The sequence below is a fragment of the Tetrao urogallus genome (genome assembly GCF_951394365.1).
Source record: "Tetrao urogallus genome assembly, chromosome: 25".
Lineage (NCBI taxonomy): Eukaryota > Metazoa > Chordata > Aves > Galliformes > Phasianidae > Tetrao > Tetrao urogallus.
In genome coordinates, this window is record NC_136838.1 from 2918270 (window position 1) to 2945002 (window position 26733).

General features: G+C 51.2%; 1 protein-coding gene across 3 annotated transcripts; it reads right to left on the bottom strand.

The window, feature by feature from the left end:
* Window positions 1-300: 300 nt before the first annotated feature.
* On the bottom strand, window positions 301-25680 carry SH3GL1 (SH3 domain containing GRB2 like 1, endophilin A2; the record flags this gene model as incomplete). 3 transcript variants are annotated; one of them, XM_079546918.1, is made up of 10 exons in its annotated part: window positions 301-497; window positions 2471-2524; window positions 2999-3123; window positions 4055-4158; window positions 4528-4686; window positions 5525-5557; window positions 7827-7879; window positions 8617-8689; window positions 8802-8870; window positions 25636-25680. In XM_079546918.1, the coding sequence occupies 10 exons, from the start codon at window positions 25678-25680 to the stop codon at window positions 301-303; spliced, it is 912 nt and encodes a 303-aa protein (XP_079403044.1). The 3 variants fall into 3 exon arrangements, with proteins under 3 accessions (XP_079403044.1, XP_079403042.1, XP_079403043.1); XM_079546916.1 differs by having other exon boundaries at window positions 5525-5658; window positions 7736-7879; XM_079546917.1 differs by lacking the exon at window positions 7827-7879 and having other exon boundaries at window positions 5525-5658.
* Between the last annotated feature and the right edge of the window lie 1053 nt (window positions 25681-26733).

Below are 26733 nucleotides of genomic sequence, written 5' to 3' on the forward strand. Positions count from 1 at the left end.
AACGTACAGACTGGAAGAACCTGGCAGGATTCATAAAGTACCTAAGTTCAAGCACCAGAAGGACACAAAAAAAAAAAAAAAAGACAAAAAAAAAAGACAAAACATATTCTCCAGGATAGGGCTGTCTGACCCTTCTGGCTTGTTCCCTGGTGGCAAACTCACCCCGAGATGATACAGGAAATGGCCGTGTCTTCTCTCCCCACCTCACTAGAGGGCTCGTGTCAGGACAAACGTGGAATGCAGGCTCGGCCCTGCGCTGTGAGGGGGCACGAGTGGAGAGGAACGGGGAGAGCTGCCAATTCACTGAGGTAGCGGAACCAGCACTTCCACGTAGTTGAGTGGGAAGAAGCCTGACTGGCCATTGATCATGCCCTCGTACCAGTTTTCATCGATCTGGTTGGTCAGGGTGATGATGTCGCCTTCCTTGAAGCCAAGCTCACCATCGTTCTCGGGTTCAAAGTCGTAGAGCGCCTTGCAGCAGGGCTGGTCCAGGTGAGCTGTGGGGAGAGTGCATGCAAGGGGTGAGGAGGCTGCCTACAGTCCTGCCCCAGCCCCACAGCTGGCAGCCAGCCACTCACTCCAGTCCCAGACACCAAACCAGGTCTGTCAGAGCCAGGATTCACACAGCCCCAGTGACACGAGTGAGTACTGGGGGCTCTGCCCCGCCTGGGAGAAACTGTTTGTTAGCTTTGCCCCCAGGATGGTAAAGCATTAACTCAGTTTGAACTCTTCGATGGGTTTTAGCACAGTGGCTCCTCTGCCTTCTTGTTCCAAACGTTTCCCTTCATAACTTGCTCCCAGAGCACAGCCCCAACCCCTGTACCTTCCCTGTGCCCCCCACCTCACTCTAATGGGAGAAGAGCAGCCACTAAACTTTGCAGCTGTAGAGACTCTACTGAGAGCAAGCTGAGCTAATGCAGACCACCACAGTCTCCAGGGCCCTAATTCCCTTCCCTGTTGCTCAGCACCTGGCATGGCTCTGTGCTAGGGCAGGGGGAATGGCAGAACAGGAGGCCCAGCACACCTGGACTGCTGAACTTCCACAGCACAAGAGGGCTCAGCATTACAAGAGAACTCAGAAAACACCAAAAGCAGCAGCCAAGCAGGTTCATTTCTGAGAGAGCTTCTCAAAACACCACGCCGGTTCCACAACCACAGCATATAACCCTTTCCAGGCTCCTTAAGCCCTCCTACCCCACTACTGTACCACCATGAACCCCTCGCTTGCCCCACTCTGATGCCTCCAAGACACAGAATCACACAGAATCACAGAATCACCCGGGTTGGAAGGGACCTCAAGGATCATGTAGTTCCAACCCCCCTGCCTAGCAGGGCCACCAAACATACACATTTAGATCAGGTTGCCCAGGACCCCGTCCAACCTGGCCTTGAACACGTCCAAGGACGGGGCATCCACAACCTCCCTGGGCAGCCCGTTCCAGGGCCTAACCACTCTCCTCGTAAAGAACTTCCCCCTAACATCCAACCTAAATCTTCCCTCCTTCAACTTGGATCCATTTCCCCTAGTCCTGCTATTGTCAGCCCTTATGAAGAGTTTACTCCCCTCCTGGGTGTAGGTTCCCTTCAGGTATTGATAGGCTGCAATGAGGTCGCCCCGCAGCCTTCTCTTCTCCAGGCTGAACAAGCCCAACTCCCTCAGCCTGTCCTCATAGGGGAGGTGCTCTAGCCCCCTGATCATCTTAGTCGCCCTCCTCTGGACCCTTTCCAAAATCTCCATGTCTTTCTTGTACTGAGGGCTCCACACCTGGACACAGTACTCCAGATGGGGCCTCACAAGAGCCGAGTAGAGAGGGACAATCACTTCCCTGTCCCTGCTGACCACCCCTCTCCTGATGGAGCCCAGGATCCCATTTGCCTTTCGAGGATCCCATTTGCCTTTCGAACAAAAAGACACAGCCTGGCCCCGTACCCCAATGAAAGCCCCATGAGCCCCTTCAAGTCAACCTGTGGGCCCAGCCTGGGGACTTGCCACCAGTCACAACCCATCTGAGGCTGCTTGCTGCCCAGACACCACAAAACCCACATCGTGTACCGAAGCACCGCCTGCTCTGTCCCCAGCTCCCAGCTGCAGGGTAGGGGACAGCAGGCAGTAGGTGCAGGAGTGGGACAGATCAGAGCTGGGAGGCTTGTAACAGGAGTGAGGTGGTTGATATCTCCTGGTAGAGCTCCTGATCTTTGTGCTCTCAAGCAGGACGTGCCTGCATGACGACTGCTGCTACAACTCATCCAGGTGAGCAAAAGCTTTAGGGTGGTAAATATCAATATAGCATGGTTGGGTTCATTTGGGCCTCAGTAGAGGTGATGTTTAGCTCAGCTGTTCTGCTGGCCAGGCACAGTGGCTCAGCACAGGGGTATTAGTGGCTTCCAGAAGCAGTGTCAAGGAAGGAGGAGCAAGGAGGGGTGGGGAAAGATGGTCACACATCATGCAGTGCAGTGGGAGGAAACTCACGGATACTCCTGACGGAGGCCCGGGACGGCTTGTCGGATCGGAAAGAGGAGGAAGCTGCTTCCAAACAAAAAGAGACATGCTTAAAACAACGTGAACTGGAGTGAGGGGAAGGCAGGGCCCAAAGGGAGGTTCTGTTAGGAGAAACACGGCATCCTGCATGCTGTTAGAAAACCATCTGCCTCGCTGGGACCGGGGAGGGACAAATGCAGCGTGATGGAAGATGGGGAGAAGAGATGTTTAATTTTTCCTTTCTGCCCTTGCTGTCACTGACTGGGTGCTATCAGTCAGTGACCCAGACTGCAGGCTCTGCTGGGACTTCTCCAAAGTCAAGAAAACGGAGGCTGTTGGGCCTCAAGAGAAAACAGCCTGACTCTAGAGATGTTTAAGACACTTCCAGAGCCACCAGCTTGTGCAGGCACATCCAACACATCAGAAACATAACTCTTAGGCAGAGCAGTTCCCCTCCATCCCCAGGACACTGCTCCAGAGACACCTGTGTGCACGATGACATACATGGGACAACTTTACCTGAGACTTTAGGGGTGGGAGCACAAGAGAAGCCCCCGTTAGATTGGTCACTCTCTCCGAAGTCATATGTCTCCCTGGGTTTGGGCTTGTATTCCCGCCTGGGACGTGAGGAGGCCTCCCTCATTCTGGCAGAATCAAAAGAAATGTGGATAAATTAAAGTGAAAACGAGTCTGAGAAGATCAGTGCACGTCTTGCTTGGTGGTGTGAATGCTCTGGAAAAGGCATGATGCATCCAGAGCTAGAACATGAAGCTCTGTCCTCAGCTAAGCAAGGCAAACATAACTGACCCCTTACAACCATAGAGGAACAAGTTTCAGTTGCCTCCACCTCAGACCTACAGCTCAGCTTTTGGAAGACAACACCCCTAGGCTTTGCTGTAGAGCAGCTCAGGCAACCACTGCTTTCAGGCCAGCAGAGGACACTCGTGCTGCACTTTGAAAGCTCACAGCAGTAGGATACTCCCAGCTCTTCTCAATTCCAACCAGACACAGCATCCATTCAGTGGTTTCTTCTATGACAGAAGAGCAGCAGGGCAGCAGTGCTAAATCACCAGGAACTCCAGCTCCCTAAATACAACTGAAGCTAATGGCACAAAGACACTAAGCTAGGAGGGGACAGGCACATTCAGGTCATGACATCTGATCCATCTGCTCCAGCAGCACGGTTACTTGATCCCAGGTCTAGCTAAAAGATATTTCCTGGTCAAGGCCCAAGATGCAAGGAGCTGTGGGCACTGGCATTAAGGGTGCACTGCATATCTGCCCTTTCTCTGCCAAATTCAATATCAAGTTCCCTGAGAACTGCACACTCCAATTCAGGCATCGCTCAAAGCAGCAGAAACTGGCTGCCCGTGAAGCAAGGACAGACATGTTTTGTATGTCAGAATGTGCCCATCACTGATCTGAATGAGGTTTGGACCGAAGCTGCAGTGACTGCAAGCACTGGCTTTAACACCAGGGGGCAGATTCAGACAGGGAGCCAGGTATATTTGCAGGCAGGTGCCATGCAGAGCTCATGGCTGTGAGAACAGAGTGCCCAAAGCCCCCAGGACTCACCTGCGTTTGAGCTTCTCTGCCAATTCATCCAGGATCTGCACTGCCTGCCTGTGGTAGTCCAGCTGAGCATCCACCAGGGCCGACAGCTGGCTCACCTGCTCAATCTGAGAGAATCAAACCAAGGCAGGATGATTGGCTTTCCCTTGCTGACAGAAGACTCCCACTAGGGCTGAGATTATACTGGGAAACGTGCACAAGGGACAGCTTCCCCAGGGAAACGAGGATGAGGTTTGGGATTTCAGGTACTTGAGACCAGGCTCTGGCTCAGACTCAGCAGAATGGCTCCCATTCTCCCACTGTCTCCCACCCTGAAGCCTTCCCTTCCCCAGCTGGTCAAATCCTTCCCAAGGGTGCTGCATTATCTGGCCAAACTCATTCCCAATGGCACCCTCACACAGATGGAAACACAAAAGCCACCCCCAGCTCTCAGCCCCAGGAGCAGCAAGGAGTCCAGGCGCCCTCTATGCACTTACATCAGTTTCTAGGAGGTTGTGCATACTGGTCTCTGCTACTTCCTTGGACTCTTCAAACTTCTCCATGGCCTGTCGGAGTTCCTCATCAGGGATTTTTCCCTGTCGTTTCTTCTTGTAATCAAAGTCCAAACGTCTGCCTTCCAGCTTCTTGAGATGGTGCTGGGAAGAAGACGGTTATGAGCAGCAAAGAAAAAAGAGGAAAGAACCAGAGACTGGGAGCAACTGAATTTTTGTGTTGAGAAGGCAGCACTGGTCACAGGCCAAGCTCATTCGTTTCAGAAGCTTGATCTCAGAGCATACACTTCTGTGGCTCCCATGTTTGTTCAGGTTGCAGCACAGGATAGAGAGCTGCACATCAGGGGTGCTGTGAGATGATATGGAGGAGCAGACAGTTTGGCAAAGCATTACTGCTGTAGGTGCTTCTTACTAAGGAATAACCTTCAAGTATGGTATGGAAATATAGTTTCACCCCTTTCTAGCTGGGAGCTGGAGGAAAACAATGTGGTGAGCAGCCCAGGTCTGTTCCTCATGCAAGGTTTTCATGGAAAGGAAGAACTGGCTCTACTTCGAGCTCCTTGTGAGTGACAGGGATCTCTACAGATCAGGAATTGGGATACAGATGCTGAATATTATATCCTGTAACAGCTTAGGGTCAGAACTGTTTAAATCAGCACCAAAAGCAAGCAGCCCAGAACATATGTTGGGATACACTATCACAGCATCCTCCATAAAGAACAGTGAATGAACTACTCCAACCTACACCAGCTGTAGAAGCTGCTCAGGAGCAGTGGCAGTGGTGCTGAATACACCGAGCAGGGGAGGAAATACTAGGAAATACGGAGAGAGAATGCACATCACATGCAGGGGAACAGAAGTGGTACCTCTGCCTGTCCACATTGTTTTCCACTGTGATGGAGCAAGTGGCTACATGCACTGATAGCCAGAACAGGCCAGCATCTAAGGAGATGAACAGCAGAGATAACACCGTGGCGTTTACCTGGATCTCTTTCAGGTCTTTGTCACACAGGTTCTGGAGGGGATCAATGAAATTTTGTTTGACTTCAATATCCAGTGAATCCTTCACTTCAGCCAATCGTTTCATAGATTCCCCAGCATCAAGCAGCGCATCGCCTTTGAGTGAGAAAAGGAAGGGAAGAGAAAGGGAGGAGGAGAACAAGCCAGCCGGTTAAACAGAGCCAAAGTCTGTGGCAGCTGCATGCAGAGCCATTCTGCCATGATACCCAGCATGTGCAACTTCTGTCCTATGCCAAAAACCTCCACGTTTCTACGTGGAGCAACTTCCTGAGCTGAGCACAGGGAGCGCTGACTGGCGTGACAGCGGGCAACGGCACGTCGGTGCAAACTCCACAGAAGACACTTCACCAATGTGCTTCATTTTCTTCCTCTGAACACAAGGAACAATCTCTACAAACTACACAGAGGAAGGGAAAAGTATTTTGTAAACAGCTTTGTTAACTCAGGGAGTCCCTGAGCTACTAATTGGCTGAGCACAGCTTTAACCTTGCTTGGCCACTGCTGGCAGCAGAAGCTGGGGGCAGAGTACATTTGGCCTGATTGAGCCAAGCCATCCTTTTGTTCAGATGGCTTTTAAGCCCAGAGCACTCTTGACCAACCTCTCAAGTTTCCCCAGATGTCAACAACAAACCTGCAGCCTTCTATTCATTTTGGACCTCTATCGAGCCAATCTTATCTCTTTTTCCACCTCTCTCTGAATTCGAACTCAGAGTCGCTTACTGAAACCTATTTAGCTTTTCTAAAGCTCCCTCTAATGATGACAGTTAAACCAGACAGCCTCGCTGAAAAGCACTTTTAGTCTGGGCTTTTTATTCCAGCGGAAACCATTTATAGATTAAATTATTCCTGTGCAGCTTTGGCAAACCAATCGTTTCAGCACTGCATCAGCACAGGAGTTGATGCAAATGAAATGGAGAGTCAAGTGAAACCACCAGTCTGCTGTCCAGGTGGAAAAAAAGCAAACGACAGAGTATCTGCAGAAGAATTATTTCAATGGTGCTAACTCTAGATAACCTGTCAAAATAAAAATTCATCAAGTGAAGTGTTTCTGTAAAGCGAGGCTATTAGAGGAAGCCAGGTTTGCTATGTTCTTCTAAAAACTTCCTTCCCCCTTGCTCTGCAATAATACTGGTTTCCTGCAAGCCAAGAGAGATACAGAGTTCTGAGTCAGCCAGAGATACCCTCGAGAATTCACCACTCCCACAGAGCAGCCAGGGCTTTGTAATTTTCCTGAAGCAAGAAGGCTCCTCCCTGCACTGGAAGGGATCAGAGAGCTGTGCACTGCATTGGCTCTGTCACATGGGCAGGCTGATGTTTCACTGGATTGAGACTAATGTCATCAAAAAGCTTCACACCCCCTTCCTCCCTGCAAGTCACACGTGGCTTGTTTCATGATTATGAGAAGTCACCCCATGAAGAGATTTCTTGGCTACGGAATCCCCATAGCAGAGCTCTACGGCGTATTAAAGCACCTCATATTGCTCAGTCCAGTTTCCACATCACCACATTCAGTTTAAAAGCACAGAGACAGTTTTTCCCACATGCAAGCTTATCCCAGTACTCAACAAAAAAGTATTAGAAGGTTTTGGATCTAAACCTAATGTCAATTACGATCCAGTCCCCTTGGGTTCTGCTTCTCCACTCTTTCTTTACAAGGAGAGTGGTTAAGCCCTGGAATGGGCTGCCCAGGGAGGTTGTGGATGCCCCGTCCTTGGACGTGTTCAAGGCCAGGTTGGACGGGGTCCTGGGCAACCTGATCTAAATGTGGATGTTTGGTGGCCCTGCTAGGCAGGGGGGTTGGAACTACATGATCCTTGAGGTCCCTTCCAACCTGGGTGATTCTGTGATTCTCCTTCCCCGAGTGGAAGCCTTCAGACCTCTTCTAAAGGCCAGTGTACAGAAAGGCAGTTGACAGCACAGACATCAGTGGTGAGCTGTGGATTTTGCCCTTGGTTTTGGTTTAAGGAATGAGGCGCAGCCGCGGCCATGCATTTGCTCTGAGACTGCTACAGATCTGGCACTCCAGCCTGGACCAGAGGCACATGCTGCTAAGTGATACAAAGGGTCCCAGAGCCCTTTGGGAATCCAAAAGAACACAGTTTGGAGATTTGGCATCAGGCTTTGCTGTCTTATCTGCACGCTGCTGTAGGGTGCAGCCCCACGGGGCACTCACCAAAGTTGGAGTCCTCGCCCAGCTCCTTGCCGTAGCGGATCATGCTCTCCCCCAGCAGCCCTTCTGACTGCGGGTAGCCAGGATTCTTCACCTGCCCACGGATCTTCGACATCGTGTTCAGCATGGTTAGCTTGGCTCTGGAAGCTGGCACAGAAACAGCCACAGCCGTGTTTGTAATTACTTGGACTTGCCAGCAGCTGCTGGCCACTGCCAACTCTTTTCTTTTTTTAAGTGACTCCCAAAGCCAAGAAGTGCTATTGCCATAATCTACCAGAAATATCACTTGCTATGAAAAGTAAAGTTTCTTTTCCAAGGCAGCAAATAAATATAGATCCCCACAGCTAACTGGTGAAGGCCAAAGGAGTTTCCCCAGCCCTCCTGTAGTCCCTGGAGCATTCTCTGAGCAAGCTGCCTGGAAACACACAGGACAGCAGGCTCCGGAGGTGATGGTTACAAAGCTAACCATCCCTTTCCAAGCCAGAGATGACATTTTTTCTGGACACCCTGGTAAAAACAGGTCCCCTCCAGATCTTTCCTAGATCCAAGGTTAAAGATGCATCTGTTTTATTCACTGTTTGATAGCAACAGCAGTATCTTACAGCCCAGAAACACATCACTGGTCAAAAGGGCCGTATGACCACAAAGCACCTGTGAGCTGGGGTAAGACCCCACTAAGCTCAGCCAGTTAGCAAAGCCACAGGGAATGTACAGGACAGCCCAGCATACATCTGGTAAAGGTAGACAGCATACCTGGTAACAAATGTGGGCTTGGTGGCACACCTCAAGGCCATCAAGGTTCTCTCTGAGGTCTCTCTGCCTCTTTCTCTCCTACCCTCTTTGGGGGGCAGGGGGAAGTGGACAGCAGAGGTGCTGTCACTCACCTGGGTTTGGCTGCAGATATTCTATTGTTCTGGTCAATACTTCTGTAACTGCCTTGCTGGTCAAATCCACTTTCTGTAGGAAAACAAGATGATCCAGCAGCAGTGAAGATCAGCTCAGGGCTTTGGCAAGGTCACAGAAGGCTTTTACGGGTAATTTTAGGGGATTTCTCCTATCCCTTACTCACTTTTTCCATTTCCTTGAAGTCATCGTCAAGTTTGGTCCCTTCTGCCCCTCCAACCTTTTCGCTGACCAGCTGCAGAAAAAGAACAAGGCAGGAAGAATCAGGCATGGCAGTGGCTGTCCACTCTACCTCACGCAGAGAGGTATCGAGTCCTGGGGACAGAAAGGGAAGAGGGATGGTCCAGACAGCATCTGCAAGAGAAAGGAGGCAGTAGGAACAGCCCAAAGCATGGTAACAACATGCTGCCCTATCCTCCCACAGCACAGCTCAGCCTTCAGACACAGGCAGGATATTCCTCACCTGGCAGAAGCCACAAAGCTCTTTAAAATCATAACTCACAGCTCCAACTCCGACGCTTTCTGTAAAAAGGGAGCAACAGCATTGTCTCTCAACTCTGCTTCAAGAGAGGCTTCAATTTCACACAAGGCAAAATGCAAGTAAACAGGGAATTCACATACTCTGCTTGCAGCAGCCAGTACAGAGCTAAGCCCAGAAAGAACCACTCAAAGCCCTCAACCACAACTCCTTGCAATCCAGATGGTGAGAGCTTAGGGCTCTCTATTCCAGCATTTTTGAAAGAGAAGGATAAAGAGACTTACAGAAGCTACAGGAAAATGTTCAAATCCAATTATCAAGGTATCTCTGATGTCTGTTCTAAAACAAGGCGAACACAAGACGTTTGACACAGCTGGGAAGGCAGGGTTGCTTGTGGCTATCTGCACCAAGGGCTTATCAGCTTTCTTCAAAATGCCATTTAGTGTAAGAAAAGACTTTTTCCCAAAGCTTCACCACTCACCTTCCCGAGCTGAAAGACACGTGCCAACAGTGCTTTATCAAATCCAACTGAAGAAGTGTCCTTCCATGCAACTCAAATGGAGAAGAACATCTCCTGCCCTGCCCCATTCCCATGTGGCAAAGCCAGTGGCAGCACCTGGGGCTCAACAGATCGGCCAAAGCTACCTGCAATGTGCCCACAAGCAACTGCCAGGCCCCAAAATGGATGTGTGCACAGCAAATTACCTCCACAGACATCAAAAGCGGTTTAGGAAATGGTTGCTGCCTCCCCAAGCTCTTGATGCCTGCCACAGGCCATTGCCAGGATTCCTCATGCTTGTAGTCAAAACTCCAGTTCTGGACAAACAATACAGGTTTGTTTACTTCAACATCAAATACTTGATTTTATCAAGTCTTTCTTCCTGTGGCGCCCATGGGGACTCAGAGTGGTTCCTTAGTTAAAGGACAAGGAAAAAAAACTCTTTACGCAAGCATCCAGTTCCAAATGCACTTAGAGATACCCCATAAGCTCCATGCGACTGCGCTCCCTGGGCAGTGCTTAGTCCCAAAATCAAATGATTGCTGTAAAACAGGAAAGTCTGCAGGGATTCAGCAAAATTCTACACCCCAAACCAGGAAAGGAAAACAACTAAGAAGCTGCAAACCAGGGTGCTAGGCTGAGCACTGCTATGGCTGATGTGCTCCTCGTGCCTCAGTGGTCGGGTGGATATCTGCAGCTGCTCAGAGCTTCGAGGCATGCAGACATTACAGGGAAGAGGCTCAGAGAGAGCAGAGAGCTCTTCTGAATGACAGCTCTGCACTGAGCAACAGCAGCACAAATCATCCCAAGGCCAAAATATCCTTTTAGAGCAAGAGTCTGAAAGAGCTGAGAAAGAAGACAGCAGCCTTTCAGCGCCTCGTTTTGCCTGGGCAAGGCTTTTTTCTCTTCCTGGGGAAGCAGAGGACCTCAGATGTTTCACAAAGAGATTGCTGTGGTTCCCCTGGGCATTAAAACACTGGGGGAAAGCAATGGGTCAGCGCTCTGCAGGTTCACCCAGCCCAGCTCTCAGCTCTGGATTTCATTCTCAGATGCACACCCAGATGGATCTTCACACATCCCTGCACGTGCAGCCCCACAAAGGTCCATGCAGGCTTCTGGGTGCAGCGCAGCCCTCCTGACCTCACCAGCTTTTTTCTAGCACCTGAAAGGACATGGGAAGTGCAGGGAGAGCAGGACTGTGGATTCAGCAAGTGTGCCAAGAGGGGCTCAAAGGGGTGTTATCACCACAGAGCTGCCTGCAGATGGGCAAACAACCAAAAACTCAAATTCTTGCTTTTTTTGGATCCTTGCTCTGTGCTCGGGGTGCCAGCACACACTTCTGCCTGCCAGCTCTGAGCTGGGGAAGCACACATTCCTCTTTGGAGCAGGGAAAATAAACCACAAAGCGGTTGCTCTGCCTTGCAGACCCTGCGTGGGCACTCACTGCCAGCTGCCACCACCCACTCCTGTGCTTCCGTGCCAAAAGACAGCTCGACACGCAGCCTCTGTGGCCAGAAAGGGGCTTCTACACAGCCCACAGCAGCACCTCCAGAAAGGTCCTTTCCTCTGCAATACACCTGAGAAGAGTACAATTAACCGGAGTAATTCCATCCCTGCTTTTCTCCACCCACCCACAGATTTGCAACCCAGAAAGCTGCAAATACAGCCTGTGATGGAGAGCTCTGCTGTAATCGGGGACTGCATGCCATGCTGTACACAGTGATCACCACAGTGATTTTGGAGGCTTAACACTCTCTCAGAGAGCATAGAGATGTGGAGGGGGAAAATTCGCTTGCAGACTAATTTAATCCTCCTTTTGACATCCAAGAAATGCTACTGGTGCCCTGCTGTGAAGGACGAATACGACTGAGGTTTTCTCCCTGCTGGCTCTAATTAAGCTAGGAGGCTTCATCTCAGGAGGAAAGAAGGAGGGACTGTGTGCCATCTCCATCCCAACAGTCCCAAATCTGTCAGGCACAGGACAAACTAATGCCAGTTCCCCTCTGTGCCAGCAAGGATGTGAGCCAGGGACACGGCCAACGTGCTGTTAGCCCAGGCCCACCCATCCTGGAGAAGGGATCTGATCAATATCCAAAGGGAGGGAGGTCAGGAGGATGGGGCCAGGCTCTGTTTGGTGGTGCCCAGTGACAGTACAAGGGGCACTGGGCACAAAATGGAACCCAGGACAGGGCATATAGCATAATGTTAAGCCTACAGGAGACAGTACTGTAGCTTAGTGCGAGAGAAGCAGGACAGAGTGGAAAAGCAAAAGCCCTCAGCTGTACTGCACAGCAGCCAAAGCTGTGTGCTTCCTGGAGCAAATATTAGCACAAGGCAATACGGTTGGGCGTCACAGATCGGCGAGATAAAACAGCTTCAAAACAGGATGGCTGTTTACCTGGCACTTTAACCACCAATCTGTAGGGTCAGAAAAAGGGACGAAGCAGACGGTGCACAAACAGTCCAGCAGAGAAGCAACACCCGTGTATAATTAAAGCTTGCTGGCAGTAAAAATGTGGCCCAGATAGCTCAGACCTGAGCTCAGGGCGTAGGGAGGTACGGTGATTGCAGTCCTGTTGGACGGCTCTGGTTCTGTGCCAGGGTGCAGTGGTGGATCCCACCCAGCAAACACCTCCACAGCACAGCACTTGTCTTCTGCTTCGTCTGTCTCTTTGCTCCTGACCGTATTTTGCAGATCTGCAGCCTCGTTTTAACAAGGATCGACTCGCAGGGGCTTCAATCACACTTACCTTTGGTGTTCCAATGCTACCAAAGGGCTGTGCGTGGCAGAAGATGTTCAGAAATGAAAGCCCTTTTGTTAGCTAACTACTGCAACAGGAGCTTGGCAACAGGGAGGGGAAGGAATGAGCTGTGTATGCTGAAGGATAAAAAAGACAGGATGGAAAGGGGCTTCTCTTATAGCAGAGAGTGGGAGAGAAACGTAATGCCAGGGATGAGGGAGGGCTGTGCTGTCTCTCCAGACACAACACAAAATCCACACACCCCTCCTCACCCTCACCAGCCCCCTCCAAACCCACCACTCCTTCATTCAACCTACACAACTGCCCTTCAACCCCAGGATGAACTCGTGGTAAATAACAAACCATCGGACAACGCTCTCGTCATTTGGTTCACCCTTACGTAAACCCCATGAATCAGACAGACCTAGCAGGCATCTGCTGCTGCCCACGCCATCGCTGAAACCTAAACAGATCCCAGTGGCATTAAGTAGGACCTTGGCACACCCACCCCAAAGCTGCACTCCCCTCATTGCTGGCTGGCTGCAGCACCACCCCTTTAACATTCCTGCAAAGAGGTGGTGACATGAGGCCGTGCCCAGGGCATCTCTCTGCACAGCAGGTGCCTGTGGATGTATTTAGGAGTGCAGAGCATCAAGATATTTTGCGAGCAGCAGATGTGTTCCCAGAGTCAACGAGTGGCAGCTCAGAGCAATGGGATGTTGCTGCATCACACCAGCGCTGGTGACGGAGGAAGGACAGACGTGTAGGCAAAAAAAAGGGAAATCAACATACAGTACAATCACCAACCATGAAAACAGAGCCAAAACCGAGTGGGAAGATGCCACCATCCAAACCTTCTGCAGTTGAGGAGTGCTGGTGAAGCCCCTCCATCTCAAGATCCAACAGAAGGCAGATGTGCAGCACTGGCCCTAAAAGTGAGCAAGTCTTTGGCTGCCCAGCCTGTGGATACAGGAGGCTGAAATCAGTGCTGTGCCAACGAGCAGCTTCTCCACAGGGACCTCACACATCCCGGTCCGACACACTGCTCTTCAACTTTCAAGTATTTTCAATTGGGAAATTAAGGTAGTCAACTGTAGGATGTAACTTCCTCGAACAAGCACAGCTCATCAAGAATGAAAAATACCTGTTTTTTTCTTTTAAAACTTGCATTTTTTCCCCTTATCAAACAGCCAGCGCTATTTGTAACATATCAAACGCATGCAATCGCTGCATTCAAAGCAGTTGCCCACACTGCAATGAAAACATTATCCTTCCCAAGACTGATGTGCCAAAGCCTTCTCACTCCTCCCTGCGTCCTGCCTCAGCAGAAAGTGCTCTTTTGAGAAATAAAAACCACAGACAAGCAAACAGACGAGCAGCTCTGCCCCGGTTGCCTGCATTAGAAAAGAGCAAGTTCAGTGGGAAAGAAAAAAAAAAAGAAGAAAGAAAACAGCCCACAAACTAACTAAAAAGGTGCTGTAGGTGTTTTGAATCCCAGATGAACAGGGCTTTAGTGCAACACAAAATCCTGGTCGAGAGATGCAGTTAAGGAAAACACAGCTGTAAGTGCTGGGATTGCTGGTGAGCAGTTTCGGTAGTGCACAACAGCACGTTGCTGTGAGCTGTGCCCGTGGGAGCTAAATAAAGGCACTGCAATAGCTCAGTGAGGCACGGCGCCCTGGAATTAAGTGTAATTTTTGGTTGTCTTCACTAGTAGCTTCATCATCACAAAGGAGGAGGCAGCGGGGTGCTCACAGCTCCATGCAGCCAACACAGCTCGCTGCTGCTGCACGTATATTTAGAACAGCTGGGCAGCACGTGGCTCTAATCCCTCAAGCACGGTGCTGCACTCTCCTGCTGTGGGGTCTGTCAGAAGGGGCTGAAGAACCCCAAAAGCTATTCCTGAAACACACTGCTCCAGCACCTACGAAGCACCCGTGCTGTCTCTAAGGTCTCATGGCAGTTGTCACCTTCCCACCACGATCCTTGGGAGCGTGGCAAGATTGGAAGGTGTTCATCCAACAGCAGGCATCACTTCTCCTCCATCCCTGTTTCTTGCTGCTCACTGCATCCTCAGCTGTGGGCCAGGAAAGCAGCAGCAGCCCACTGGGAGCACTGGCACTGCAAACACACCTTTTGCCCTCATTGAGCCTGCAGTTCTCTCTGGCATCTGTCCTTACTTGCTTCTTATCCTCGATCACATTCTGCCTCCTCAGAGGCTTTCAAACTCTTAGAAAACAGAAGGCATCCTTTCTTAAGGAATGACGCTGCAGAGAGGTAGCAGGCATCCCAGTTTACCCAGTGATCAGCACACCCACAGCAAAGTGCATCCTAATCTGGGCAACTTCTGACCTACTTTAAAGAGAAGGAAATAGACAGAAGTGTTATTCTATGGAATAAGGGATGAACAATTATCGTCTCGTAACAAGGAGGAAGGCACATTCCCTAGCATGCTTTGAGCAGCCAAAGGATGCTGAGAGTCCCCACAGTGCTCTGTAGGTCCTGGCACAGCTCCACCACATCTGCCGGACTTCCTCACCCAAAAGTCATCACTCTAAGCAGAAAAGAGGAAAGAATGAGAGGAAGTGATTTGCCTACTGTCAAGAGCAGGTTAGCAGCAGAACCATAACCAGAAGTGGGATATGACTCGACAGACACTGCCCTACCTTTTCTCACACTCGGTTTGGCTGCAGAAGGGCAGATCAGAGGAAGGCAAACAGCAGAAGCTCTCACCTCCCTGTCCCTCCATGTGAGACCCTGCTGCTGGCTCTTAACATCAGTCCTGCTTTCATCTCACTTCTCTGGGCATTTGGACCTGACGGTACCACCTGCCACTTACCCCATCCCATCTCCCCACTCACTCACATAAGTTTTCACTCTGGTATCCAGCCCTCAGTCTTCTGCTGGGCTTTCTTGCCTTTACTGCTCCTTTCTTTTACAGGAAGAGCTACTCCCTCCTGAGACCAAGCACCATCAATGAACCTGTGCAAGCACACACAGAGGTGCTCCTGCTGCCTTCTGCCCTGCCCCCTTTCCCTTCCTTTCCCTTCCCTTTCCTTCCTTCCCTAACAAAATGCCTTCAAAGTGACCTCAGGTTGTAATCTTATCATATAGGAACTGCAAAGAAAGAGCTGTCATATGCAAAGACAGCTTTCTAGGGAGCCACCTGTCCAATCACCTACTCAAAGCATTATCGAGTGACTCATCTCCATCCAGCAGATGGGCTCAGAGGAATGAGGACAGCATGAATTAGAAAACGTAACTTAAGCAGGAGCCAGCAGGTCTCACTCGCAGAGCTAAGGCCAGTGCAATGCAGACACTGCCCATTTGCTTGGGGAATTCATCCTTTCATTTTCTGTAGCTGGATGAACAGCATTTGAGTCCTAGCTTGTAGCAGAGGCACGCTGCTGCCCTGAGCACAGATTGGCACCAGAGAGGAGAAGTTTCAGTCCTCACCTCCTGCCACGGGCTCACCACATGAAAGCAGGCACCTCCCAACAGTCAGCAACGAGGCCTTGCATCACATTTTCTCCTGTTATTAGCTACTTCTCACTTGCTTTATACCAAATGAGACATCATTTCTATTCAGCTAGAGTTAAAAAAAACTGGGTCAAGCAAACAAGTGAAAACAAAACCACGGGGAAAAAGCAGCAGCAGTTTTCCCCTGTGCAACTGGCACTGCCCATCTCCTCGCCCACCTGCCATGGCTGCAGAACGACAGTAAACTGAGGGGAAATGGGGAATATTTGCCTTGCATTCAGATTTCCTGCCCAACCTCCCCACATCCTATCTCCAAAAGCCTTTGTTAATCACTGCCCGACTTGTCTGAAGTTGCTGAGCAATCACTTCCCAGCAGCTCCACCAGACCTCTGACGCAGGGGAAAAGGAGCTGCTGCCATTTGACACTTGGAGCTGCTCAGTCCATAGGGCAGAAAGGCACAAAGTGCTGAAGGGCCTCCTGGAATTTGCTTTTTGCCTCTTTTGTGAGACAGCAGCAAAGTCCTGATGACGCTGAGGCAGAGCAACCAGCAGCCTGTCTATGCTGCTGCCAGGGATTTCAGGATACCATGGAAAGCAATGGAAAAAAAATGAGGGTTTTTGACAACTGGAGGTCCCAAACACAGCAAGCATGAGGCAGCTTGCAGGAAGGGCTCTCAAGAAGTTGACAGGATTTCTGCTCCAGTGAAAAGTGAAACACAAGAACAGTACCACCCCAGGGCACAGGGCAGCGTGGTATCAGCATTGGATGGATATCATTGAATGGTATCATCAAGCAAAAGTACAGCAGAGCTCAAAGAATGTCACAGGGCTGGGAATGGGGCTACAGAGCTGGTCAGCTCCAGGTCTGCAGTGTGATGGATGAGCCCAAGCCATGCTGATGGGACACACCGAGCAGTTAGGTAATGGGGTTCAGACACGTGTGTGCAGGTTCAGATGCAGACTGTGTTAATGAGGACTGGGAGCTGAGTCAGCAGTCAGGCTCATGGACAGACCAGATCCAAAAAAGGCGGTGAAAGGACTTCAGCAGCAGCTCAGATCTGTAAAAGGGAAGGTAGTGATCCCCCTGCCTAAGCGCAAGGGGAGCAGAGGAGGACAGAGCACAGCTCACGTCCCTTCCTTAACACAGGCTGCGTTGGCCAAACGAGATCTACAGCAATCACAGCGTACACAAACATCAAAGTGGGAGAGAAATAATTCAGAAAATCAGACAAACACACGTTTTCCTTTGTAAACGTGAATACTAGGAAAGGCTTAGTGGTTATCACACCCCAGCACAGCATCCTAAGGAAAAGGAGAGGGGGAGTGACATCTGTAAGGCTGCGGGGAGCCAGCAGAGCCAGCTCAGGCTCCTGCAGTTTGCTTTCACTCTGCAGATTACACTCTCAATGCATCACTTCAGCCTTTCTGCCTCGAAGCCAGAGAACCAGGTGTATCAGAAACCCCTCCTGCATTACCCTGTTTAAATACAGAAAGCAGATTCCTTTGCTCTTGGAAATGCATCCAATGCAATTAGGAGCTTTGCTACGTATGAAAACGGCTCCAGCAACATCTGGTGCTGAAGATTTGTGCCTGCTCAGTGCCCAACAAAAGCACGTGTGCAGCCACACGTCAGCACCAAATGTAGTGCTTGCTAAATGCTTCACCACTTTGCTACACAGTGAAGATTAGGGAAAAAAATCCTTCTGCTAAGAGCAGCACCTCCTTACTCAGTAGCTTTGCTTTGTGGGTGGGTAATTATCCACCATTTTTCTGCTTTTTCGTTATGAAGGTGATAAGAATAATGTTAAATATAGCTGGTCCTATAAAATCAATACAAATTTGGTCAAGAAAGTGCCTGATACATCATAATAGCCAGGTAAAGTCTGGCCCAGCAAGCACATACAGCCTGGTTTTAAGTTCTGGGATGAATTATCAAGCATTTTTCTCAATCAGAAAAAGCCCTGTAAAGCTTTAATCACGACACAAACTTTACCTTCTGTCTGAAAGACAGAATTACATTACAGAGATGTGCTTCACTTTTCTGAGCAGAAGCACAAGCTCATTAGTGACAATGCTCTGAACTTCATTAACAGGTGAGAGAGGAAGATTCTCAGATCCCAGTGGCTCAGGAAGGAAATCCCACCTGCACCAGCAGGTACTGGTGACGAAGCCAGTGGCACAGGCTGGGATGAGCGTGGCATGGGCTGTGCTCTGTGCACTCAGCAGGAGGAGCAGCAGGGCAGGTCCTGACCCTCAGCCCCAGATGGAAACCATGCTGCTGCTGGAAGGGATCCAGGGAGCTGCTTGCTTACGGCTTCAGCCTGGATGGCTGCTGCCACGAAGCCCCAGCCTCCCAGCACGGCTGCTTCCTGTCAACAGGAACCTGAAAGTGATGGGGTTGCAGTTTAAAGGGATGGGTGGGGGCAGGTGGAAGAGGAAACCTTTCTTTCTCAAAAAAAAAAAAAAAAGAATTACATATATATATATACATATATATATATATTACTTTTATACAGGGAGAGGCCAAGGGGTGTGTGTGAAACTTGCACTAAGCCATGTCACACAGAGCCTCACTAACAGAGAAGTAATGTGATGCTGCATGGCTCCTTCCTCTTCTGCTCCAGCTCTGCACAGATGTCACTCACCTGCCCCCAGCTCAGGGAAGCAGCAGGACAGCGAGGGGCCAGAGCTCAGCAAGGAGCAGATCTGTAGAGTGACATGAAAGCCACGCTGCAGACAAGCAAGAACAGAGCAACTCCCTGCGTGCTTCAGCTCTGGGCCCCAACTTCATCACTCACACTCAGATTTGACCAACAAGCAAAGAGGCTGACAGCACAGCACTCTGCATGGGGCTCTTATGAAACAGCATGAATGTCCAGATGCATCACTGCTTTTCCATGTGAATGAGGCGAGCTGACATCACAAACCCAAGACCTTCTGAATTATGGATTTACTTTATTTCTGGGTTTGTTCTTTTTTTCCCAGCAGTTTGGCATCTTGCTTGGCATTGGCACACGCCAGCAGCCCTCCCTGGGAATACAGCAACATGGTGACACAGTGCAGCAGGTCCTGCAATAACCCCCTCACGTTCCACTCCTGACAGAGCACAGAAGACCTTTTCACACTGCATTCTTCATCCATCTTGGCTCCCTGTAGGAACCCACTGTATGCCTCAGGTGGATGAAGCAGAAGTTGCCAGGAGACTCAGGGACTGTGGAAAGGTGCAGGTGAGGACGGTGCTCAGCACTTCCCAGCCCCCCTAATGAACCTACTTGTGAGCACGGACATCTGCTCAGAGGGGCACAGACAGAACCTCTTCCCTTCAGCCAACATCAGCTCCTGCAAAAGAGGCTACAGCCCTCCCCAGGCACACTGAGCCTGCAGCTTTGATTCATTTTTGCATGAGTGCTCCTGCATCTCAAGCGAGGCAAAGTGCTCCACTCCTTCAGCAGCACTTCCATGCTATGGGTCCATGTCCCCCCGGGTCTGCCAGGGGCTGGATAGGGCTGCAAGTCCTGGCAAAAGGTGCTGGAGTATGGAGGAATGGGGGAGAGAAGGAACAACAAATGTGCTAAAGGAATAAGTCAGCTTTTACAGAGCAGTCTGCCTGATCTCATCCCCATTTTGCTCTTTCCCAGGAGGAAAGTGTTGGCAGGGCGAAGCAGGAGGAAGGATTTCCTTCCACTTCTTCCAGCAACACCCCCCCCCTCAGCTCTGTCTTACACTTTCAATACTTCACCCTCAAATTAACCCGTTAGAACAGTTAGACAAATAGGTAATTTTAGACAGGGTGAGATGACAATGAGGAATCAGCATTCCTGGTGCCACACGATTCCCCCACAGCTCTGAATCATGCATCCTCCCCGTGTCCCAGATTCCCCAGCTGTAAACATGGGATGCAATGCACTAAACAGTGCTCTGTTTAACGTGAAAAATGAGGAGGGAAGCACAGTGAGATGAGTATGGGGGAGCCAGAGCTTTCCACCTCTGCTTTCTGTCTTTGCCTTTCAAGAACCAGAGCTTTAATTACAATGGGAACCTAAAAGCTGTGAAAGCAATCCTAAAAGGATGAGAAAAGCCAAGTCAACATAACTGACACAAAGACGTGAACCTGCACCTCCAGACAGGCTGGACAACAGTGAGAAAAGCTGAAAACCGGTGTATTCATGGGGCTGTTCTGACAATGATTAACCAGCAGAACAATGCTGCCATGCCAAGTATTTCATCAATGACAAATCATGCAAGAAAGGAAGGAAATTACTATTAAAATGTCCTGCACATGGGCATTTTAGCTAGATGGAGCAGCAGGCATCATAACAGCATTCAGTGAGAACAGGGAGAGGCACCCCTGGCCCCTGAAACCCATTGACTCTGAGGTTTGCTGAGAGCAGAGTACCTGCATTCTGCTTCACATCTGCACCTGCCATACTTGGACTTGCACACAGGCATCAATGAGACTCTGGGCTCCAATGGCACAGAAAGCTGAGGGCTCCAGCACGCTGCGCAAGGATGACAGCAGCACTCTGACTGGCTGCAGAACACAGTTTGCTCTCTGACATTGCTGGCTGGCACTCTGAGCACCCAGGATCACATTGTGCTTGAGCAAATCCTCCTTTTCTCAGCCCTGTGACTCAGGAGCAGATGAATACTGAATGACAAACATGGGAGGCTGGAGGGGACTCTAGCCTGGGTTAATACTAATAGAGGAAAGCCTGAGTGCCATAGGAGAGAAGATAAAGCTGGGAGGACATGGCAAATCCCTCTACTTGCTGGTTCAAGTTCATATTTTCAGATAAGGCACTTGGACATTGCATCTCAGCCTGCCTTTGTCACCAAGGTTCAACCCAGCAGCACTGCCTTGTGCCAGCCTCACGGGGAGACCTGGAAGAGAAAACTGGAGGATTTGTTCTTCCAACTTCAAAACAGGAGCAAAAGAGATGCTGCTGTACACACTGTCAGAACTGAAGGTAGCTTCTAGATGAATTTCGTTCAGCCCCAAGCTGAATTGACCTGTAGGAGCTTCAAGGCAAAGCACCGGTGTCTCCATGCTGTTTGTGCCCCTTGAGTCCCAGCAGGGCAAATTGAGAGTGCCCTACTCACCAGGCCTCTTTGTGCTCCTCACATCTTGCCTCTGAGGTCCATTGCCATCCTTTTTCTGAAGGATTCCCTAAAAGCCAGTGTGACATTTGCATGTCAGTGCACAGCCTGGCTTGTCTTGAGGTTCTGTGCCCACTGTGGCACCGTGCTTCCTATGTCCATAAAGCTGCAGCACATCGGCACTGGGGACACCACTGTCCTGACACCACTGCTCTTAGCCCTGCAATTCACATCCAGCATCTGCTATCAGTGGCTGAAGCTCTTGCAATGGTTGTCTTGAGCTGCAGGTGTGGAAGCATCTAGCAGTGTGGGAACAGCTTCCATCTGGAAACAGGCACAACTCAAAACGTCTGCAGCAGGACGGGGCACCAACAGGCCAGGGAAATGGGCCTCTGTGGGTTTTGTTTTCAGTGTAAAAGGTTATCCTGCATGCTGAGCAGCCCATTTCCCTTCCAGCAGGGGATCCTGAACTGCACAGCACATCTGTGACACTCAGAGCAGCCCAGTGCCCAGCTGCAAACAGAGCAAAGGAAATGAGTGGAGAGCCATCTCCTGCCTGGGGGAGAAAGCCTAAGAGTGCTAGGAGGACTGGCTTAACTTTAGGAACTGTTAAAAGGTACAATGTGGGAAACAGGAGAGGGAAGAAGAACATCCGAAACTACAGCACAAAGCCTCAACAGAAAGAACTTCATAAAGGAAATCTCTCTGCGGACCAGACAAGAGGCAGAAAGACAAAAAAAGGGCATTGCCATCCCTCTCCTGGTCCTCACGCAGTCCCTGTGCAGTGTGTCTGGGCCAGGCTCGTGTCTCAGGCCTTTAAGCTGATGCTGCTGCACCTCAGCACCAGGCACAGGTGATTCTTCAGCCATTGCTCAGGACAGTGAGCACACACTGCAGACGTACAGGGCGTAGGATCCGCTTGTTCCTGGAGTGAAATACTGTCACGGGCCAAAGAGCACAGCCCAGGTCCTCAGATCAGGCACTCATGTTTTCAAAAATATCTTCAAGAGCCTCGAGAGCAATCATCAGACTCAGGAAAAAGTGTGTATGTTAAGGGCTTGGTAGTTTTAATTAGCACTCCCCTGTCAGAATACAGCTTTTGTCTTCTGCACACAGAGGGGGGAGGCTGCTGGTCTTTGTCTTGGGCCAGGGCTCTCTGTTCTCATGCTGCACACCCCAGGAAGGGAAGAGGATGTTATCCTACAGCTCTGAGGCTGCCGTGCTGCCCTACACACCAAGGGTTTTGGCATGGTCACCGAGTGCAGCCGTGACAGATTGCAAGCAGAAGGGTGGCTGGCAAGGAGCTCCTCAAGCACAGCAAGCACAAGAACTCGTATGGTGCTCTGGTTACTGAGCCTGAGCAGGACGAGCAAGGTTTGGGTTTGGTCCATGCAGAGAACGCTCATCCTGTTCCACGTGACAACGACATTGAGGGCTGAGCAAAAAAAAAAGCAATGCCACTCTCCCACCTGGGTTGAATCCAACTCCATGCTGAGCCATCAGGGCTGATCGATGGGAACACAAGACCGTGTTTCATGTCTCTGCAAAGGCCTTGTTACACATGGAATGCCAGCAGTTGGCATGCCCCAGTGGGGACAGGGCTACCTGGCAGAGGGAGGGGACACGTTCACCAGTGCCACATCACAGTGCCTCCACCCTAGGGCTTGTCCCTTCAGTGGCAGATAACCCCCCTGCCACAGGTAGCATGCTGTTCTGTAGGACAGCAGCAAGGAACCTGCACACGCGCTCATCTTGGCACTGGGTTCCTCAGGGAACAGCACAGACACATTTCTTTGCCCTGCTTATGCACCAAGTGAATCAAATGACTGCGGTTAACAGAAAGCCTTGCAGATATTAAACCTTCCACTTCAGGACTTCAATTGGTTTGTCGAAAGAGAAAACAGTGCATGTGAAGCCATCTCTGCACCAGAAGGTTTCTGCATCTCCTTGAGTACCCGAGAGGCCAGCAGTGGATTACAGTGATGACAGCCTCCCATGCAGCACCCAGCTCGTGCTGCTGGAGCTCCAAGCTGTGCATTTGGTTGCTTCTCCCCCACGGGAGAACACTTTCTAAAGGCTGGTTTTATTTTTGTACTGTCTTTTTTTTTTTTTCCCTCTCTCCAGAGGAACATTTTGCTGTGAACTAGCAAAACCTGTTCTGGATGCACAGGCTCACGTCCTGCAGCATTGCAAGCGTGGCTTTTTGCAGGGTACTGTAGGCCCTCTGCTGCATATGGGTACGAGGCAGAAGCTGATGCCCAGCTTTATCCCCATACCCGGGAGTGAAGGGCCCAGCATGCCTCGGTCCTGGCTGTGCTCTTCTTCAATTAATAACAGACGTGGAACAAAACACAACGTTTTAGGAAAGATCTTCCACATGTTTGGCTTTGGCAGCATCTAATACCTTTAAGAGAGCCAAAAAATAGCTAATCCTCCTCCTGCTTCAGCCAAGGAGTGGCTGAAGATTGGGACCAGGGGAGGGAAAGGGAAGAAGGGTGAAAATGAAAAGGAGAGGAGAACACAGAACAGGGGCAGAGCTAGAACCAGTCACTCTCGTTTCCAGGCAAAGGACCTCTGCAGTGTGGTTCCAGCCACTGGAACCATGAAGGCAATAGCAGGGTCCACCCTGTGACTGCGCTTCTCCAGATCCTGCAAAGCAACTCTGCAACCCTACTGCAAATACCAGCAGAAAGGCTTCTTCAGATTTCATCACCTTCCAAAGCCCTGCAGCAGCAGGAGCTGCAAGAGAGCCCAAGATGCAGCCACACACACACACAGCTTTTCCCCCACTGCAATATTCCTTGAGCACAAGCTAAGTGCTCAAAACAAGTACATGCAAGCATGCATGCAGATAAACGGGCTTCCAAGTTTGGACGCTGGGCTGCTGCACACCAGAGAGCTCACAGGGTTTAACTTTTCCATGAGTAATCAGATTGGTTCCTTTAAAAAAATAAAACACGGCATCCGTAAGAAAAACGCCCACCAAAGACCACATATGAATTCACTTCAGTTTACAGTAATTCCCCACAGAAAAGTTTCATCAGATGTTTTAGAAAGATGTTTCCAGGCTTTGGAAACACGTTGCTTCTGACTCATCGATGCGCTTTCACCTCTAATTGCCCTGCTACAACAACACTGCACATCTGTGCTAGGAAAGCCTTCCTACAGTTTCTTTTTCAGCACAACCTTCCCCCATGGAAGCCATAAAAAAAAAGCCATAATAATGATGCAGAGATTTGTTTTCCTGTTGTAAGAAAGGGGGTGGGGAATGACTTCAGGAATGTATTACTTTGCTGTTCAAGCAAAATGCTTTCTCATAAACATGGCCAAGGAAGGAACCCATCCACGTAGCAAGCGTACGCAGATTGAGATTAGAAGGGTTTAAACTATGAGCATGGGAAGCAGAGCCCGTTGGTGGACCTGTGAGAAATTAACCTGCCTTAAATTGAAAACAGGGGCACAAAAGCAGTGATTGGGGGACCCAGAGCAATGCTCCTAAGGGCGCGCTCCTAAATCCAGATTTGTTCCAAAAATGCATTAAAAAAACAATAATCCCAAGAGTTAATTTCAGGAACAACACCGTACTGCAACTGCAGGAGGCACAAAAAGGCTTCGTTTGCTAAAAACTGCTCTTTTGACAGTCTTCCCAAAGAGCAGAGCCCTGACGCACACAGATGGGGAGCTGTGCTTCTGCCCTGCTGAGCACAAAACCCTTCCCCAGTCCCAGAGCTACCACAGCAGTGGGAATTTCCCAAGGCCGTAGCGAACATCGCCCTGCAGACTGCATTTTATGCAACTGCTCTCCCTTTCCCTTTTAACACATTGCTCCTAAAATCCCTTTATTATTATTATTATCCTTAAATTTCTTTACTATCAGAGCGGTGAGGTGCTGGAACAGCTGCCCAGAGAGGCTGTGATGCCCCGTCCATCCCTGGAGGTGTTCAAGGCCAGGTTGGTTGGGGTCCTGGGCAGCCTGGGCTGCTATGAAATGTGGAGGTTGGCAGCCCTGCACACAGCAGGGGGTTGGAGCTTCATGATTCCTGAGGTCCCTTCCAACCCTGGCCATTTTGTGATTCTTACTCTGTCCAGGAATTCCATAAAGCACAGGGATGGAAGCTCTTTGCCACACAGCTCCCAGTGAAGCCGCACAGATCTCTGCATCGTCGTGCTGGAGCCAAGTTCCTTTTGGTGACTGTGTCACTGTGCTGGCCTGGATGGAGAGCTGTGCTCATGTCACCACAACACCGATGGCACGCAGAGCTCCAGCAGTGCCTCATCTCCATCCAACACAGCAGGGAGGGCACCTGACAGCAACGGTGGGCTTGAACCAGGGGTGCTGTGACCCACTGCCACAGCAGTGGGGGATCAGTCCAGGGACTGCCATAGCAGGGACGGCAATGGAGCCCGCAACGGGTCTGCGTGAAGGGAAGAGGCTCCGGCCAAGGGATGGGCGCCGGTAACGGGATGGGAAAGCAGCACAGACCGGGGAAGGGGGGGGACGGGACACCTGGGGTGTCCCAGGGCGGAAAACCGAGGCGCAACGGGAGCTCGGCTCGTTGGCACGGGGCTACCGGATGGAAACAGCGGAACCGCCATCAGCCGGAGAGCGGCGAGGTCGGTAGGGAGGGTAGGAACGAACCTCCGGGAGCACCGAGAGCGGACGGACAGCAACGGCTAAGGGAAGGCGCGGATCGCGGTGCCTCACCTGGCTCGCTTTGTAGAACTGCTTCTTCAGCCCCGCCACCGACATGCTGCCTCCTGTGCCGACCGGGGACACGCAGCGGGCGGCGGGACGCCGAGGTGACACTCGGCAAACACGGAGCCCACCCGCAGACCCGCTCCGCCGCTGCCAACGCCGCCGTTTCCGCCGAGTCGCCGCCGCCAGGAAGCGGCTCGGCCCGCCCCGCCCCAAAGCGGGAACACAGCGCCCCCTAGCGGCCTGGCGGAGCGCCACAGCGGCACCACTGTTACGGGGCGGGGAGAGGCGGACGGAGTGGGGGGGTGTTCGGCCTGGAAGACAGAGGGGCTCTGGGGAAAGCTCGTGGCGGCCTTCCTGTAGCTGAAGGCGGCTCATAAACAGGAGGGAGAGCGACTTGGTACACGGGTAGGTAGTGACAGCACGAGCGGGAATGGTTTTTGAACGAAAAGGGGGGATTTTAGGGAAAAGAAGAGCCGGCACTGCAGCTGCTGGAATGACGCTCCCGCTCCCAGCACCCCATGCGCCAGAGGCGGACTACAACTCCCAGCAGCCTTCGCGCCAAAGCCGCCCACTGACCGGGCCTCTCGTTGGCCACACGGCCGCCATTTCGCGCACCGTCTCGGCCCACTCAATGACCTAAGGTACTGGGCGGCCCCGCCCCTCTGCCCACCACTGCTGAAGGACTGCCTTGATCTCCACAGAGCCGCACCGCCCTCACTCCCGCCCGACAGCAACACGGCCTCAGGCCCGGGGGTGAGGGACCTTCCGCACTCCTCCTTCCTCGTCATCTTCATCCAATCAGCGCTTCCAGCGAGCGAGAATGACAATCGTGATCGCCAATCAGCTCTCCTTCTCGCTCTGACCAATGCGGATGTAGGGGCGGAGCCGGCGCCGAGCCTCCCACACAGGCTCCTCGCGAGACGCGGGCGGAGGCAGGGCGGGCGGAAGAGCGAGTCACGTGGGCGCTCTCCGCCAATCAGCGCGGACAGGCGCGGGGTCGTCCCGGCTCCCGCCAAATACGAGCGGGAGGCACAGGGCCGGAACCGGACGGAACGGGTTGGAGCGGGCCGGGTCCGCTCTGGTCGGCTGCCGCTAGGAGCCGTG